Below are 19150 nucleotides of genomic sequence, written 5' to 3'. Positions count from 1 at the left end.
ATAGTTGCCTCAAGAGAAAGCATTTGATTATACCTTTCCTCTACTTTCACCAAAGGGAACAAGAAAATACCAAGGCTGCTTGATGTGGGGCTTTTATTTTATTTTCTCCATCTTGCAATTAATCAGCTTAGTCCATGTCAAAAGAAATAAGCCAAAAAAGACTGTCCATTTCTTGGCAAGTCTAAGTCCAAAACCCAGGGTTCCACCACCGTGAATCCAGGCAGTAACTTCCCAAGTGGGAACTGCATCAGCAACTGGATTTGTTAATCCAGATTATCTATTGCTGGACAGTTAAAACCTGGTTATCCTTGGCTGGCCCAACCTTTACACACCTCGTAGGCCCAAGTTCTGCAGTGACCAAACATGTGCCTCCTCTTGCAATCCATAAAAAAAATACCAAACCAAAGGTTTCTCTACAGGCATCTTTCTCTCACACTGAAACACTGCATCCCTTTTTATTTCTGTGATTTCAATTTAGTTATCCCATCTGGCAGAAGTATTTTAATACAACATCTCTTTTTATATCCTAACATCAAGGTGATGTTGCCAATTAAGTTCTGCTGTGACCATCTGTAAGAGGAGGGAGGGAGGAAAGAAGTAAATATGAGTATTTCTTTAATTTTAAACAACTTGGATTTCAACCAGGATTTCAGGGATGAAAAAAAGAAAATAAATAATAGATTTATCCTCTACATGGACTTCTCTAGGAGAAGTAACATTTGAACTATTTTTTAAAATTCAGAAAGGTTTCAGCTCCTGTAAAATGTCTGGCTTTGAATTAGAATGCTTATCAAGAGAATTTGATACTGGTATGAGTTAGAATTTTATCCAAAGAAGACAGACTTTCAATTTCATAATTCATTAAAAGAAATTCAAGTATTATGAAATAAAATAATGGCAACCTCTTCAAAATTTCTTTACGACTTCATGTTCACCTTTAGACTTAGAGCACGTAAAGTGTTACCCCTTTGACAATAAATGCACTAGAGGCATTTTTTAAACTGACCTGGTATTATCTCAATATGGTCAGGTCTGGGTTTTCCCAAAACCAAAAGCCATAAAAAGCAGACAAAAAACTCTACACTCTCAGCTTCGCTGCAATTGGAAGACTATGGAACACAGTTATAGGGCCCTTTTTCCTTAAAGTTCAAACAATTCAATTTTTAAACAGCAGAAGATTAAAAAGCAGGATGGAAAAGTGAGACATTCTAAACTTACTGTTTAGCTCCCTGCACTTGTATCACTAAGGAAGACCCCAAAGCTACCAAAGGATTTTCTGTTGTCAGCCCCAACAACCAAAGAGTGAAGACAAAACCAGCACGGCAGGACTTGCACTGGGAGATGAGGTGGACACTCATGCTCACACTGCCTCACTCTCTGTGGGATTCAGTCTTGTAAACCACCTATTTATCACCCTCTTATGATACAGAAAATTAAGTTTAATTTAACTGGTGGCAGAGGTCTTGGCCACAATGAAAAAAACTCTGGCCTGTAAAAAGCAAAATTAGACTCGGCACGTCTGGCAGGCTGCTCAATTATCCCATTAAATCCACATTTCAATCCATGAAATGTTAGTAATGGGGTTCTTTTAAACTGCATTTCGCAGGAATTTCTTCTGCAGGGATTGAATTTTCTTCTCCACAGTAGCTCTTCTTACCACAGACCTTATAACAAGCTTCTGGTGTCAAATGATGGATGCAAAGAGACACTCTCTTGGCTATTTATCCTGTTTCTAGGTCTCAATTTGAAAATAAATCTTGGGAAAACTGGAGGCCAGAGGAATCCTTTCCCCCAAAACCTTACATACTATTTATAAAAACAGTTGTATGCTTAGGAGATTCAGTCTTAAAAAAGAAGTTTTAAAGTTGGTACTGCATATTAAACATGCAATCAATACATTGTGTTCCTTTGCAACATTTGTCTCCCAACAAATTGATAAACACTTCTTTAAAGGGGAAGAAGGGGATGCACCTGAGGAGTGGGAGTTAAACCTTCACTGTTTATGAACTGCAGTTTGAAAGCACATTGGTGAACCCTCCACACGTCATCCCCCACGTCTCAATGGATTCACCTGCATTCACAGTGGGCTCCCCAGCAACTCTTCCTCTACAAACACATTTTTCCATTTACTGAAAACAATGAGAATGAGTCACTTCTGCAGAATACAGCCCTTCACATACACCAGATGCCTGATGTTGCATGCTGTGAAGCAAAAAAATAATAATGCCTACTCAAATTACAGTATTCATCACACAAGTCTGGCAGCATTTTGCATCTTTTGTAAATGTTTTCTTGGGAATGTTTGAATTTTTTTAATGTTAAGATCTTAACATTGCTTGTCAAAATGCACTACCCAGTCCTGTAAGAGCTGACATCTAATTAGCTCAGATAGTAGCAGCTTGAGAATATCACCCAAACAACGACCCAAAATTAATGTCTTTTAACAAGGGAGTAAAACAAATGGAGAGAAAAAAACCTCAAAGCTTTAGAACTGAGAAAACGAGCATTTCCTCGTGTTTTTCAAGGCTTTCCCTTCCAATTCTACTGCATCTGTTCCTATGAATAACACCGAAAAAATAAAAAATACTCATCTTTTCAACCCAGTTCTTACAGTACTCCTACAAAAATGCTTCCTGACTGGGGAGCTACATGGAGAACAGACAAGCAGAACTCCTGCCCCTTCATTCCTCTCTGGAACCAGTGGAGTGGAAGCACAAATCAAAGAATGAACAGTGAACAGCACTGAAGTGGAGTAATTCCCTGTGATGAAATTATACAACTGTTGGGGGGGATGTTCAACCAATCACTGCAAAATCTAAGGAAGTAATTAGGAAGTTTGTCCTTTTTTTTTTCCAGAATAAGAGGGTAACAGCTGAGCCCAGTTCTACCTTTTCTCTCCTTACAGAGGTGTTTCATTAACTGACACATTAAAATTAGAAGAGCCTGATGTTATTAGAGGAGTGATTTAAAATAAAGGTACTTGCCTTTAGCCACACATTACATGTAAGGGCAGAACAGAACAGTGACACAGTAACAGGCAGACACAGATGCTGTAGATCCTAAATTATTCATGACCTGTTCAATACAAAATAAAGTGGCCCTAGAAAATTAATTTTAGCAAGAAAGGAATGAAATTTTTAAGATATCTCTACAAATTATTTAGTTCCTCTATGAGCCATATATTCAGCAGTTGCAAATAATTAAGATGTAAAAGTACAAAAGAAAGAAGTGTTTAATCAGTTCCTAATCAGATAAGTGTGCCAGATACCACAAAGGATGGCACTACTTTAGCAAAATAAAAAGTGTTCAACACACTGAAGTAAACAAGAACAGCATTTACCATCGATTAATTTCAAGTAGTAATTGAGTATTTCAAGTAATGTTTTGTACACTTGCAGGAGGCATTTCAGATTTTGAAGTTAGTTGTAATCTAGAAATAATCTAATTGTAAAACCTAACCAGCAGTGCAGCTGTGTCCTTCCACTCTCTCATTTCCATAAGCACTACAGAAGCCTATTTTTGCTCTTATTCTCATTTAGAGCATTAAGACTCTAAAAACTGTTCTGATGGGATTACACGGAATACAGTTGCTATTTTCACAACCTGAGCTCTCCAGACAACAAAAATGTTTTTACCACAAAAAAAAAAAAAAGGGAAAAGATCTTTAGAACAACAGCAACAACAGCAGCAGTCACAGATGCTGACAAACTCAATCTTCACATAATGAACGTCACCGGGATTCTCTTTGGGAAAGCTGCAGTTGCAGAAACAATAATCATCAGGCTTAATACAGTTCTAAGCCAAATTATGGCAGCTGTACATGCCACAACAAAGAGCATTTTTAAGTACCAAGTACACAGTTAATTTAACTACAGCCAAACTCCAGAATATTTCTGATTTACAGCAAATTGCTCAGAGCACTGAATACATCCCAATGCTGCTCTTACCTTTCTTAGCAGCATCTGTTCTCCGTCTTGCTGGCGACACCAGATCCTTTACAATCTGTAGCACTTGAATCATTGCTCGTCAGCAAGATCAAAGGGACTGGGTGCTCCTCTAGAATTCCAACAGGTTTCATTACTACACCTGATTACATGGCTGTCCTCAGTATGCCCAAGCAAAAGTGATGCAGGAACAACTCATCCACCTTCACAGGAAGATTTCTGCCTGACGACTCTACAGGCTGGGGTGATGGATTTAAAGTGACTTCAGCACAAGGAGGGAAGAAACTGCCAGCAGTCCTGAATGTGTTTCTACAGAGCATTTTAAAATTATTTACCACAGAGAACACATAGTGATGCCTCTAAATAAAGTTTAAAGTAAATACGCCACAAAGTAGCTACAGAAAAAAAAACGCACTTGCAATGACTGCTGACAGATGCAGCTCCCCTGGGCTCAGTAAGTAAGAAGTGGCTGCATCCTCCTTTCAAGTCTGTCTCAATCCACAGAATTCCACGTAATGCTCAAAGAAAGACTCCGGTGCAGAGCAGAGCCAACGTCAGACCCACCAACAGGACTAAAATTAAATCCAGCCTGTGAAAACTCCATCAGGCACAAGCCAGCTCCTGCTAGAAACAGGCATTGAGTTCCTTCTCTCCCCCCTTGAACACAAACCTCTGACACCCCTGGACGTGATGGGAATTCTCGCACACCGGGAGGCTGGAAATCCTGGGAGTATTTCAGGCGTTCTCTCTCCCACCACCAGAGGCCCAGAGAACTATTTCAGCAAAGCCATTGTGATTACTTCTGTCAGGTAATTTCAGGCAGACAGATTGCATTATGTGCCCCCCCAACATTTTTAATGCCATCTGGAAAATGTACAAAGGCCCTTCATAAGTGCCTTTTGCCAAAACCTCTGCAGAGATAACAAAAAAAAATCATGAGGAATCATGTTTTATGTGATCACCTTAAATAACTGTCAGCCCTGAAGGGGATCTGTGAACAATTTGGACAACTAAATTCCTACACAGCACTGTGAGGCCTTGCACACACAGAGAGATTGATTTAGGAAGCCAACTACATGTTCTGAAAACCATAACATTAAAACAAACCACAGACCACATTCTCTGGCCTTTAGACCTTCTGTTCCCATTGCTTAAGTGTGAGATGGGGGGTGGGGGGGAATGAGAGGTCACCTCTTTCCATTCCCAGCTGCTCATCACAAGCATTTCAGATTTTATATTTGCTGGCACATTTATCCACATCCATGTCAGTCCCTTCAAACACAGAGCACAGGCACAACAAACCACTTCTGCTATGTCAGTCTCGTTTACAGCCTGCCCATAAATCCATCTCTGCCAGAAGTAACAGCAACCCAAAGTCCCATTGTATTTGGTTTGGCAGAACAAAGACAAGTAAAACCATTCTCTCTGCCAAGCTGCCCAGTTTCTTCTCCCACCCTGCAAACATTCAAGTGTCCACCCAATAGGAAGCTTGTAGACATACTGAGCTACTTCAACTTGTCCTTCCTGGAAAAAGGATTCTTCACAACAAAGAAACAGAACTCTCAACTTTCTGTATGAAGAATAATTTCTAAGTCCTGGACCTAAACTTAAATTTCAGGTTTAAGACAAATGACTCTGTACATAGAGAGGGACAGAGAAGATTACTACGAACAGAACTGTCTAGAACAACTATATAATTTCAGAACACTTAAATAAGATGTAGAATGCAGGGCTGTGCAGTAAAGTTTACCTGGAGGTCCATTACTTAATAATCCAGTGCTCAAAACTGCTGCTGTAAAAATTGTTCCACAATTATCTTGCCATGAAGTGTTTGTTCTTTAGTTAGTTGGGCAATCGAACAACCTGTTCTCAAGTCAAAGATACAAACCTGAAGGAACAGCATTACTTGCAGCTGTATTACATTGCAAATTTCCTCTGGAAAACTGGCTTCTAGGTTTATGGATCACAGAACACAACTACCTTTACAGAACTACTAAACTTTTGATGGTCCTTATATAAACATTGTGGATAGGAGGAACAAGGAAAAAAAAAAAAAGAGTAAGGTTGAATAAAATCTTCAGCAACAACATCCACTTGGCCTTCCAAAGCAAGAGTGCACCTTGAAGGTCCCAGAACTGATCTTTAACTGAACTTGATTGTCTCATTTCTACAGCAGTGTTCAAGTGCTGGAACAAGGAGAGGACAGGCACTTCAGTACCTATTTCCTTTTGTTCCAAACTATCCCTTGTCCTGCTGGTAACAAAGATGACTACCTGGAAAAGGACTCTTAGATGATTTGCAGGTCCAGTGGACTGTGGTGAGAATACAAAACCAGTCCCTACAAAAGTTTGCAGAATAGCCACTGGAAAGGCTTCCATCCCTGTGATCACAAGGATCTCTCCCTCCACCAGTGGCAGGGGGATTTTAAGCAGCTGAAGCTGCTCTGAGCTTTTAAAAGAGACACACAAAGAACTTCAGGACTAGGAATCATTTTCACACACACCTGCCTTCCTCAACATTAAATCACCTCCAAAGCTGGTATGCACTCTCTTCTTTGTTGTGACAATTGGCACATAGAAAGAAACTGAAAAAAAACCAAAGCCTTAAAATTCGTTTAGGAAAATGTAAACCACTTTACTAAACATTCTGTGTGAAACATAGAGAAAGTGGTGCAAGTCTGACACAGGCATATAAACAAATAACAAACTTAAATCACTCAAACTTTGAGGAATCACTCAGCAAGCTTTGTGGCCGCTGTTTGTCTTTCCCCAAATCAATCTATACACCGAGACAATAACACTAAACCTGCTTTAGAACAGTGGCAATTGAGAAATAAAACACACTAACTAGTTAAATCATGTAATTTCATCTGTTACTCATGAATCATAACTTGGTTATAGTTCACTGTTATGTCTGAGTGATACTGAACCAACTGATACTTCCACACCATCTGTCACTACAAGTGCCACCTCTCAGACCACATCCTGACAAGACACCCTGTGGGCAGGGACAGACACACCCACCGGAAGTTCCCAGCAGTGCTGACACAAACAAACGAGGTGAACCACAAAGAAACTGTATCATGGATTCAGTGTAACCATGTCAGTAGATTCTGTCTGAGGAGAAAAGCAGCCTTACATATTCAGTGCACAGAACAGATTGCTGCCAAGCATTTTTCATCTTTGATGCCGAGCTTGCTCAGCAATATGTGCTTGAGGATGGTCTTGGATTTTGCTTTTCTTCCTTAACTTCAAAATTGCAGGGAATACAGAAATCATGCACGTTATCAACCCAAGGAAATACATTGCTATGAGAAGGGGCAGTTAACCAGGATGGGATTTTATGGATCACCATGATCTCTCCTAACCATAATAAAAAAATATGACCTGCATCTTGATTAGCCAGCTATCACAATTCAGAATAAAAATGCTTCCATTAACATAATTATAATTAATTGATCTTTGGAAGCAGTTCTTTTTTGTGAAACATATTGCCAGGAGGTAACATATTTACAGCACAAAAGATGCTGCAGAAGTATGGCTCAGTGAGTATTTGTCAAATGACACTTGGGGGTGGGGGAGATTAAAATTTGAGGAAGACTTAATATTTTCTCTTTCCCTCTCTTGTTCTAATCTGTAATGTTTATATATTCATGGCATTCTGTCTAGGCTATTAAAAAGCCATCAAGAACCCTCAGGGTATTCCCAGGCAGCACTGCAGCTTCCCAAAATGCTCCTGCTTGTGTGCCCTCATTTACAGAAAGAAAGATGTACAAGCTACTAATAGAAAAAACCCAACCCACTACAATGGCTTGAGGGCTCCCATTCATAGGAACAACAGCCCTGCACACATCTGAGCTGAGATGCAAAGGAACTGTCCCCGTTCTTTTGCCACCTCACATCAACATGAACCGTCCAGAATTCAGATATTCCGCACACCGATTCCTCCTCACACCTCTGCAGAAGCCTGGGCAGGTTTGGCTTCATCATCCTCCCTTGTGCTCCCCAGAGCCAGAATTGTGTCCTTTTCCCTTCTTGTTGGACTCCAAACATGGTTGAGATACCAACCTTTCAGGCCTGACACTCCTGGGAATGGAGAGCCCAGAACAAAATGGCCGGGAAGGTACTAACCGAGATCCAGTCCTGTTCTAATGGAAGGGGGATCCAGCCTTAAATTCTCTAGAAAGCAGATAAATACACAAAACACTCATTCTGCTCCCTCTAATTCTGCAAGAGAGCAAAGTCTGAGGTTAGAGGCAGGAGGAGAGGATTTACAAGAGCAGGGTCTGTTTGCTCTTTGGACACTCCTTCCCATGCTGTAAAGCCCAGATGGTGTTTTGGCAAGTTAAAGTCAGCAGGACCGTCCTTAACAGGGGCTATAAAAACTCCAGTGCCACCAAGAGCCAGGGAAGCTGCTCCCAATGACCCATTGGAATGTTTGCTCTAAGAGCAGCAGTTCCAGGAACCACACATGGCACAACTGCTTCACCCTCCCTCCCATCTTAGCCAAGAGGCTCAGAAAATGAAGAGGATTTTTCTCATCAGGAACAACTATTTCATATGCAGGATAAAAGTTTTCAAGAATAGATTAAAGGATTAAGGAAATACAAGTAAGGCACATTAGCTGGGAGAAGATTATTTGAGTATCAAATAGAAGGAAGAGCATAGTATAAGAACATTTGCATAGTGTCTTCACAGTAAAAACTTGCAAAAAATAATAAATTCAGATAAAGTCTACCTGGCAGCTAAGTCCTGGCAATACCTTAACTATCCACAGAAATATTTTGGTTGATAATACTCCTCTCTGACTTTTCCTGTCAGAACTGGTCTTCAAATTGTTATCTCAAAAGAATTAGGCATTGAGTTTTAAGACAGGCACTATATCATGATACAAATTATTACTAAAGCAGATATAAATTAGGTTATCTATTCCTTCTCACTAACATTTAAATTAATTTTCCAATCTATGAACTGAAGCCTACAGTTTTCATTAAGTTTTAAACAAGTTATTGTAGCTGGAAGAGGAGAACTGTATAGTTCCTGATCAATAACTACCCCCCCCCATAAATCTCTGAAACTTTCAATTCTTATCTTCATTATTTTCTACAGAACATTCTTTGAACCATGAAAAAAATACCCTAATAGTGTCAAGAATTCATAGGTGAAATTCTGGTAGCCTCTCCTATGAGTTGTTTGCACTACTCATACAACTCCCTTTGCTATTCAAGGCACTCATTTTTCACAAATGACTGCATTTGGCTCTGCATTTTGCAAAGTATCCAAAAAAATAAATGAATATCCTCACAGTCCTCCCAATGGTCCTACAGAGTCTGTAACTACTTAATCCAACAGAATGTGCTTTCACTTAGGAATATTTTTTCCTTCATTTCTAGCACGTTTGCTACCAATTTCAAAGCATGAAAGTTTGGCTGCAGTTTCTAAAAGAATCTAATGTAGATATCTGAGCATCATTTAAAAGCCACCTTCCTGGGAGCAGAAAGTAGCGTGATCTAGAGGTTGGAGAAGAGAAAGTTATTTTTTTAAAGTCTGTTTTTCTTTATACTTTACACATACAAGAAAGCTGTTCATTAAATTCAGATGGAGAACTTCAATAAATGGTCAACGAAATTAATTCTGCCCGTTCTGGGCAAAAATTTATGAACCCAAAATAAAAAAACAAATGCTAAAATTGGGGGAAAGGGAAGACAGAAAAACACATGGCCACATTCAGCAGACCACAGTGAAGGAAAACTACACATTGCACAACACTCTTACTGTTACCCTTCTTACTCAATTCCCAGCAGGTTTTACCCCCTCAGCTCTTGCTACAGCAGTTTCTGCAAGTGGACCTAGATTATAACAAGGCAGACAGGGAGTTTCCCTGAGAGCCACAAGGAAGCCAAGGGAACTGCCCCTGTAGATCACTTTTACCACCCTCCTGATAACAGACACCAGACACTAATGGAGATCAGTGTCAGAAGGTTGTGTTCAAATACATCTTGATGCACTCTTCTAAAAATAAAAAGAAAAGCAAGCATGTATAGATGTATTATTTATTTTTCTTCTTCTCAATAAGTGTGTGTTTTATACCTGTCACCTCCGTGAGCAAAACAAGGGCACTGCTTTGTCTTTGCTCGTGTATTTTCTGTCAAACTGTACCATCAGATTTAGACATACAAATGTGTCTAGAATACACAATTTAGCAACAGTTCAAAGGGTTCCAAAAGAGATTTAACCTGTAGGGATTCACCAAAAGGAATAGCTCAGGCTGCAGAGCTCCTTAGATACAACTGAGGCACTTCTTGCCTTTTGGGTCTGTGTGCTCAGGATTGTGTTAAGCAAGTTACAAAGATGTTACGACAAAGAGCAACTGTAGAACTGCAGGTTCTTATTATGGATCTTCAAACTAATTCCATTTCTTTCTCCTCTCCCTCACACCTCTCCCTTCAAAGGGCCAAAAGGCCACTTGGTAAGGCACAGTAGCTGGTAAAGAAAGCACCAACAAAGCAAATGGCATTTTCAAAAAACATTGCATCTAGGAAGCCCATTTTAAACATTTGATAAAATTAGGTTTGTTGGGGTTTTTTTAAACAGGAGGAAGAAAGAGGATGTCAGTACAAGATCTCATCTCAGTGAATGCACAAACCCCATAGAATTTCTCAGTCTTCCTCATATGACAGTCCAAATCTTAATATAGATTTAGTTTCAAATGAAAATTATTCTGAGAAAAAAGTTTTATACTACAAGTCCCCAAAAGAAATTAAACATTTATACATTTATAATTACAGCAAAAGATTTTCTCCAAGCAATATGCAGTATTTCCTGCACATGCAGCATTTCAAACAGAACATGCAGCAATTTTACATCTCCTGGATTTGGGTCATGCCTGTAAGTGCTAATCAACAGATTTATCTTCAAGCTAAAGGATATTATTAAATATTCTGTCAAACCCAAGCACACAGAAGTCACACTAGTCATTAAAATACTTTTTCTTTCTTTTTGCAATATTAAACAAAAATCAAAACTATTACTATCTTACATGTGTTAATTCTGAAGTAAAAGTAAATTCATTAGTTTAATCAAGGAAAGACTGATAAAAGCGAATGTGTGTTCAATGCAAAGAAGGAAGAAAAATAAAAACTTTGCCTTTAATTTAAACCCTTACTTGGCTTCTTTTTGAAGAGGATATGAATGAGACTAATAATCTTGTACCTCCCTGAGGCAAAGAAAAGCTAGAAAATTCTATGCATTGCTGTTTGTTAGCATGATTAAACCCTTCACTGCATGTCACATTTCTATGCTGATATTTAATCCAAGTAATAAAATGCAGCTGTACACAGCCACCAGGAAGAACATCAAACCTCATTAGTCCACTGCAAAGTACACTACTTTTATCAAGGCCATGTATTTGCAGGCGTAGTTTGTGCAGCAAACAGTACGTGCTGTGGCTTTCTGTGCTGCAGGAAAAAGTGAAACTTTTAAACCAAGTTTTTGAGTACTATGTAACAGGGTAATCTAACACTAAAGTGGCAGCTATTCCCACACACCCAGCCCACCTTAGTGATGAAAAGCTGTTACAAAGAGACATGTGGGGGGAAGAATTTCAAAAGTAGCTGAAGGAAATGAACCTGCAGGTCACCCAGATCAGCAGAGACCCACCCTCCTGTAAAAGGAAGTGTCCCTGGCTCTGTTTGCTCACTGCAGTTGTGTTCTAATGGAAGATGCTGTTCACTGTCAGACTTCTGCCTCCTGCTCTCCTTGGACATTCACTCAGCAAATGCAGTCTGTTAAAGCAGACTTTAACTAATATATTCTAAAAATCCAAGCTTAGCACTTGGATATGACCATCCTGTTAACTGTGACGACTTAAGGTCAATGCCAGAGTTATATTTGAGATGTTTCCTGCTTTAGTGGCTGGCTGTGGCTACCTTATGATTATCTGTTTTGCCTCTGCTCTTAAAAATGATTTAGTAACAAAAATTATTTAGTAACAAGCACGTCCCTCTCACTTCATATCCAATCCTATTTCCCATAAAACATATACAGGCCTCCACTACTGAAAAGAGTTCTTGTATTCCCTCATCAATGAAAAAATGGTGGGAATACCCAGGCATCTTAGACTTCTTTAGTGAGCTTCACTTGAAGACAATCACCCAATCCCAATGGAGAACATCTTCCCTACCTGTTACATGAGCAAAGACAGAGCAATCATAGACCTAATGACACAATCTCACTTTTGGCAGAGGGAAGATTGCAGTTCTCCCTGCTCTCTCTGTAGCTGTAGGGAGTTTAAAATCATGCCAAGTTTCAGCCAACAGTTGCCCGTGGTCCAGACAAGAAGGCACTGAATGGCATCACTTCACAAAATATCACAGTCAGGGACTGCAACCCACTATTTGAACTCCCACTGGTGCTACACCAATGCTACAGGAACAGAAAAAGAAGTGCCACCATCACCCATCTGCAGGGGATTTCTCCTTGATCAGTTCAGTGTCACTGGACAACAGAGGTAACTTGGACTTGCTACATCATCCTCTAGGTCCCCTGATTATACACCATTAAACAAAAACACAAATGGAGCTAGTTCTCCAAAATTAATGTTCCACTTAGTGACTGATGCATTAGAAAAAGAGGGAAAGAAAACCACTCAAGAACCTTACAGTGAGTTTCACATAAGTATTAATTCTTTTAGTTTGTTTTAATGCACGGGAAAGAAATAAATATTGAAATATCACTATAAGTGACTCATTAGCCTTTGCTCTAAAAAGAAAACTTTCCTACCACATACTTAAAGTAAAATCTACAAATATTTTTGTCACTGCTTCTGGCCTAGAAAAACAGTGTGGGGGGAGAGGGGAGGAAATAAAAACCAAAACTGACACTTCACAGTTTGTACCTCACTTTTTCACAGCCAACTATAGACCTAATTGTCTCTCCTGCTCTACAAGTCCAGCCCTGACATCCTTCAATCATCTTGCAGGAATATGCTGTAACCAGGGGGGAGAGGAAGCTAAAGGCTTGTCTAGTTTGTGCAGTCAGATATAAAATAATTGGAACTGTAACTGTTCTGAGGCTCCCAAGACAAGCAGGGTCTGTGGAGCAGCCTGAACACAGGCAGGGCTGCAGCTCAGCACCACTCCAAGAACCAAGAGCTTCAGCATCAAGTGTCACCTCCAACAGCAACTTTAGAGGAGAGCAGGCAATTTGGAGTTTGGGTTATGCCATTATAGTGTTTTGGACAACTCAGGTACAGCAGCATCACAAAATAAAACTTCTCATATAATGCTGTACAAAGTACTACAAAAAAAAAAAAAAAAGAAAAAAAGAGAAGGGGAAAGCTTTTTATTGAATGCAACAGAATATTCTGGTGAGAGACTTATTTCCCTATGCCTCTAAAACTTCTGGCAATTCTGTCTCCTGCTCAAAGGAGCTCTGAGTGAGCCTTTCAGCATCTACCACAGAATTAGGCAGGTTTTCAAAGAGCTTTTCAAGGGTAAAACAGAAAGCCTGCATTCAGGAATCCTCTCCTATGGCAAACCAAAGTGCTTTTTTCAAACAAAGTGCCCTTTTACATTAGAGATCTGTTAGATTAATGACTGCACTGCCCAAAAGCACTGGAGATTCCACAGCGTGCTGGTGAGCTTTCCATTCCGGAGACCATTCCGTTCCACAGAATAAAACAGGGGAAAAGGAAGATGGAGAAAAAAATAAAAAAAGAAACAACACACCAGGTTCCCAAACCAGCCTGGGAGTCCTGGTTTACCAATAGCCTTGAAAAAATTCCAGTGCCAGTCTCCCACACAATTTTGGGAATTAAAAGACCTTAATTATAGGGGGGGTCTTTTGCAATGAGAGATTAAACAAACCTTATAATCAGATGATTGATAGGATATCATCTGAGTGCACCTACTGCATTAACACAAACATCTGCAACCATCCTTTAAACACTTAAAGGAGAACAGGTTGGATAGTTTAAGTAAAGAAAAGATCTTAAATTTAAACAAGTATGGAGCCAGTAATCTGGTTGACATTACTTGCATAACCCCACTTCTGGCAACAAGCCCAAATATTTTCTGTCTGTGCTACAAATCAAAGAAGTTGTTTCCTATCAGAAGCTGGATAAAGAATGTCAGAGTAGTTTTCCTTGAAACACAATCAATTTAGCTTAAAATAACCACAAATCTTGTAAATCAGGTGCTTTGTTTCTTGAATGTGAACATGAATAACATAACAAAATGAGGCTGCAGCTCAGTTATTTTTCTTATCTGTGATGAACTTACACCAGTGAGCAGCAATAGCTTCACTTTTCCTGCACAGTGGAGCATATTATCCAATTATTCATATGGAAAGGGAGAATGAACATGACTCACAAGAGGCAAGGAAAGTCCTCTGAACATCTCACTTAACACTGCTGTTGGGAAAGTTCTTCTGCAGTCCATTTCTAATCCTTCATCCCATTCAGTTGCCTTGTGAATTCTCTGATTCCATAGTAAATAGAACTATTTATTATCCACCACTAGGAAGCTCAGAACTGCAGCCTCTGCAAAGTCCTCCCTGCAGTCACCAAAACATCCTTCTGTGTCTACACAGCGCCTTACGCAGAGAAGGGGGTGCCCACCCAAACATCTCCATGTAGAACTGTTGCTTTTCATCTCTGTTTTAGTTGGGAATTTCTGCATCCTTCCTCCTTTGGAATGTACTTGAGTGCCACCCTCGAGTTATCACAGGGTGAATAGGATCCCAGAAATATGAATTGCTTACATAGTGCTGGACACTTGATCCTCACTCCAGAGAACAAGGTTACACTGTTCTGCTGCTGCAGGAGCACCAAAGACCCACCATAAAGGCATCATTGTGCAATGTTTTATATAAAGGAGCACAGAGAGAGGCCCAAAGACTAAGATTTAACTAAAAAACCCTGTAATGGGAGAATATTATCATGCCAAAGGCATGTACTCCTGTGTACATCCCTCCTTCCTGGCCATCAATCAAAACACTGAGAGGCAGAGAAATTTTAAAAGATGGCTCTCCCCCTCTACAGATAAACTCATAAATAAAAGAACTGTCACATATTTTATGTAGGTATATAATTTATAATATAAAGAGAAAATTACATAAAATGTTTATAACAAATGAAATATGCAATGAATGATCAAATATATATGAATTACTATCATAACCATATTTCTATTATCCTTGCTGTTTTGGACACACACAGAGTCATAAAGTAAATAATTTGTAAATAATCCAACCTTAATTTTCATTGCAAACATGACAGAATAAATGTGAAGTGCAAGTGTCTAGAAAGGACACATTCAGGGAGTAGTAAGGGTGTATACAAAAAGACTGGTCTTCCAATAACATTAATGACGGCAATTTTCCTGCCACAGCTCTCCTGTCAGCTCAAAATTAACAATAGTTTCCTGCCAGTGCCAACATCTTGGTTTACAAACAGAAATTACATTGCTTTAAAAGTAGGTGTCATGTTGCTCTGACTTATTTAGAGAAGCCCCATCAACCTGACCATCAATTTAAGCCCATGGGGAAAAAGCCCAACTAAAAGAAGATCTGAAGTTCCCTTTATGGAAAAATAAATTTAAAAAATAAATGTAACACCTTTTTTAAAAATCTTCAATAAATGTATGTGAAACATATGCAAAGGGGTTTAAAAATTTAGCTTTACTATATATTAATTTAAATGAAACACTACATATTCCACAATACCTGTTTGTTAGCAAAGCCTAATAAAAAGTGACACCACTGAACTTGTACCTACCACATGCAAGCACAGTTTCTGGACGTGAGAAATACATTTTTGGTAGCTGCAACCTCCTGCAAAGAAGTGGCTTCACTTCAGTCTTTGGAGATTGAGGACTTACTTTGTTCAGGTAAAAAAGTGACAGAACAAAATTCAAAACCTGTTTATCTGCCTCTTTGATCTAAAAATAAATTCTAAGCGCAAGGGAAGTCACAACTTATCAGCCCTAAATATCCTAAAAAGTGACCAAACATAAAGGAAGGATTATGAAAAAAAAATTCATCTAAAATCTGTTTAAATACAGACAAATTTCAAAAAGCTTTCAGCTGGGTTCTGATACATTTAAATAGCTGTACTTTCAGCAAAAAAAATAAAACCACGAGGTCTGAGAAGGTGCATCATTATGTCAGTTGAATAAGTAAGAAATACAACATATTAAAATGGGAATATTAAAACAGCAGGTGAGTTTCTGCTAACATGCCTGCATTTCCTCACTGTGATGCATCAGTTCTGTGCAAAGCATTTGGGTTTATATTTTATTGCTACTCATGCACCCTCTGTATTTAAAGGAGCAGTTTAATTACAGCATTGGTGAGAAACTGGGTCATGGAAGATCTGATTAGCCCTCTGGAGATGCCTCTCCTTGCTTAGGATAGAGGAAGCCCAAGATTACCACATTCCTAAACAACTTAAGCTACAGTTCCATGCACACTCCAAGCAAGGGGAAAGCAGGATCACCACAGCCTCACCCACAGATCACTGATCCCAGCCCTGCAAGTTCTCCTACCACAAGGTCCAGGAGCCAAAGAACTCAGTACACATTTATTTTTCATGCTCCAACCTCCCACTACAAAAAAAGTTACTACACTGCTACTCCTGGTCCAAGTGCTCACGTGCCACTACAGTCACATACAGTGGGAAATTCCTCTGGCAGCTTCAAGAAAAAATAGTGGAACCACTAAATAAATACTGATGTTATCAAGGAAACAATTTTTAGGGAGTCACTAATCCACAGTAGTTTACTATTTAAGAATCTTGTGGGCTTACCCCTATTTCACATAGCTGAGTTGCAGGGAGGTTACTAGTATTTAACTCTTCAAAATTTCTTTAAACATATCCCAAGTTTTCAAAGCAATGTTTTTCAAATCTGCATTATGGCTTTTTATCCCCTATGTCCTACAAATCTTTATCATTCAAAGCTTCAGTTTTTCCTAAGGAATTACTATTTCAAATTTCAGTAAAGATAACCCAGGAGACTTCATAACTTCTTCCCTATTTCTCAAGTTTCAGTATTTATAAAGATTAGAAGATAATTATGCTGTGAAATCAGAACAATTGTGAAAACACTTCACAAACTGTAGCTTCAAACTTGCATTTTATGAATGGGCTTTCAGGATTCATGGTCCAAAAATAAAAACTTCAAATGTAACAAAGTAATCTGACATCCTTTAGCTATTCATTATTATACTTCATTGTAAAAGCATTTTAGTTTACTTCTAAGCTTTCCTCCCCCATCATGCAGTTTTCTGTGTGAATCAGAACTTAGACTTTTTCCTTTCTTTCAATCTCAGCTCACAGCAAAGAACTGGTGATATAAAGCCTCTTAAACCAAATCATTCAGCTTTAAAATTATTTTCAGCACCTTACCCACAATACACAAAATGCACAGCCACCTACACTTTGGGTAAACCACAAAAAAAAAAGTCTAATTCCCAGTATTTATTTTATTAACAGTTTGACTTGGTCCTTAATTCACTACAAATTCATTCTGGTTTACCCAGGAGGGGAGATCAGGGGCGAGGGGGGAAAATTGAGCCAGACTGAATCAAACAGACTTTCCTTAGCACAGAAAGCTTTACAGAAGCCCAGAACACACTTTTCTCAGTTGCAAATATAAGAATAATAAAGCATGTAATGGTCTGGGCAGGAAGGAACCTTAAAGACCATCTTGTTCCAACCCCCTGCCATGGGCAGGGACACCTTCCACCAGGCCAGGCTGCTCCAAGCCCCATCCAACCTGGCCTTTATCTATTGCATCTTTATCTATTATGGCTGATCTTAATATTTGTTTTGATTCCCAGGAAAACTGACAGCCAAAACTATTTATTTACACACAATACAAGAACACAAAACTACAGGAAAAAAAAATTATTTTTTTTTTAGAAATCCCCAAAGCTTAAGGTTCCTCTGTGAACACAAACTAGAAAGCCAGCTGTAATGAGAGGTCAAGAAAATAACCAACCATCAAACAGAGGCAGCCTTTAATCACACCATTGCGGTCTTGATTTGAACTGCTGAAGCAAAAAGTTCCCCCTGTCATTACCAGGCCACACTGACCATTTTCAAAATGTAAGATTTCATTGCACAGCATCTCTTCAAACGAAACGTGCTCCTACCCTCAGTCACTCACAAAGAAAACCTGAAGAGATGATATTGAGGCACAAAGAACAGCAGCTGAACTTCACAACTGTGGACAGTGTAAAGTTTTTAGGGTGTGGGAAACAAAACTAGAAGCAGAAAGACAAAGTCAGGAAAGAAGTATTCTGTATTATAAGTTGGCACTATACATTCAAGGGGGTAAAAAAAATAAAAAATCAAAGGTGTTACCAGCTTGCTGCAATAGAGTGGACTAACATGTAAGTCAATTGTTTGCAAACAGAGTTCACTGCAGCAGCTCAAAAAAGTTCACTGCATTGACCTTCCTTCAAAGGAGAAAAGCACAGGAAAACTCCCAAACATAAAGAGCACAGCTCATAATAGTAAGAATTTATCATGGCAGTACACATTTTTTAGCTGCTAAATGTCAATATCTGGAGAAAACGTGGAAGATTAAACCAAGTCTCTCTGAGGTGGGATATTCTAGGCAGGTTCTATCCAGCCAGGATCTCCTTGACAAGTTATCTTTAAATACAAAACAAATCAAAATCAATCTTACTTAGCTACACTTTATACTTGTACCCATCCTTCAAGCACACGACCTCACTGTGCTGTGGGGCACATAATGGAAAAGTATAATTTCAAACACGCATCTGTCTTACCCTTAGTTATGAAAACAGACATTTATAAAGGCATTCCACAGAAATAAAAGCCTGAACAGGGGCTGCCTCAGTTTCATTTGATTCTTTGTTTTGCCCAACAACAAAAAACTACCATGAATGGTGAACTTTGCAATTCTGTCAGTGCTCTTCCCTGATACCAGGGAAGATCCAGTACAACAGCATCCAAGGCATTTACCTACACACCTGGGAACTATTAAAAGTTATGTCACAACAGTAAGTTTGTTCACTTTGAAAAAAAATTTGCTTAAAAATAAGCATGTGTGCTTCTTAAATAGCAAGATAATACAGATTTAATTCTACAAATTATTTCAATAAAATATGAGCTTTATGTAACAAACTTCTAAAACAACAATTATGATAAGGTAAAAATTTCTTTAGCTGATTAATAAA

General features: G+C 38.9%; 1 protein-coding gene across 7 annotated transcripts in view; it reads right to left on the bottom strand.

Moving 5' to 3' along the window:
* The window catches only part of USP6NL (USP6 N-terminal like), a 117495-nt gene that overhangs the window by 90651 nt on the left and 7694 nt on the right, over positions 1–19150 (bottom strand). The window contains exon 1 of one of the 7 annotated variants that reach the window (XM_027679548.1): positions 3948–4583. The exons of the other annotated variants lie outside the window; for them this stretch is intronic. Coding sequence (XP_027535349.1) covers positions 3948–4020 — 73 coding nt within the window. The 5' untranslated portion in view covers positions 4021–4583. Of the gene's footprint in view, positions 1–3947; positions 4584–19150 lie in introns of those variants that run through there. 7 annotated transcript variants of the gene reach the window in all.

The sequence above is a fragment of the Neopelma chrysocephalum genome, unplaced genomic scaffold (genome assembly GCF_003984885.1).
Source record: "Neopelma chrysocephalum unplaced genomic scaffold, ASM398488v2 Primary Assembly neopelma1_45, whole genome shotgun sequence".
In the NCBI taxonomy this organism is placed as follows: domain Eukaryota; kingdom Metazoa; phylum Chordata; class Aves; order Passeriformes; family Pipridae; genus Neopelma; species Neopelma chrysocephalum.
The sequence above is the reverse complement of the archived record's forward strand: the minus strand, read 5'-3'. Positions and strand labels throughout refer to the sequence as shown.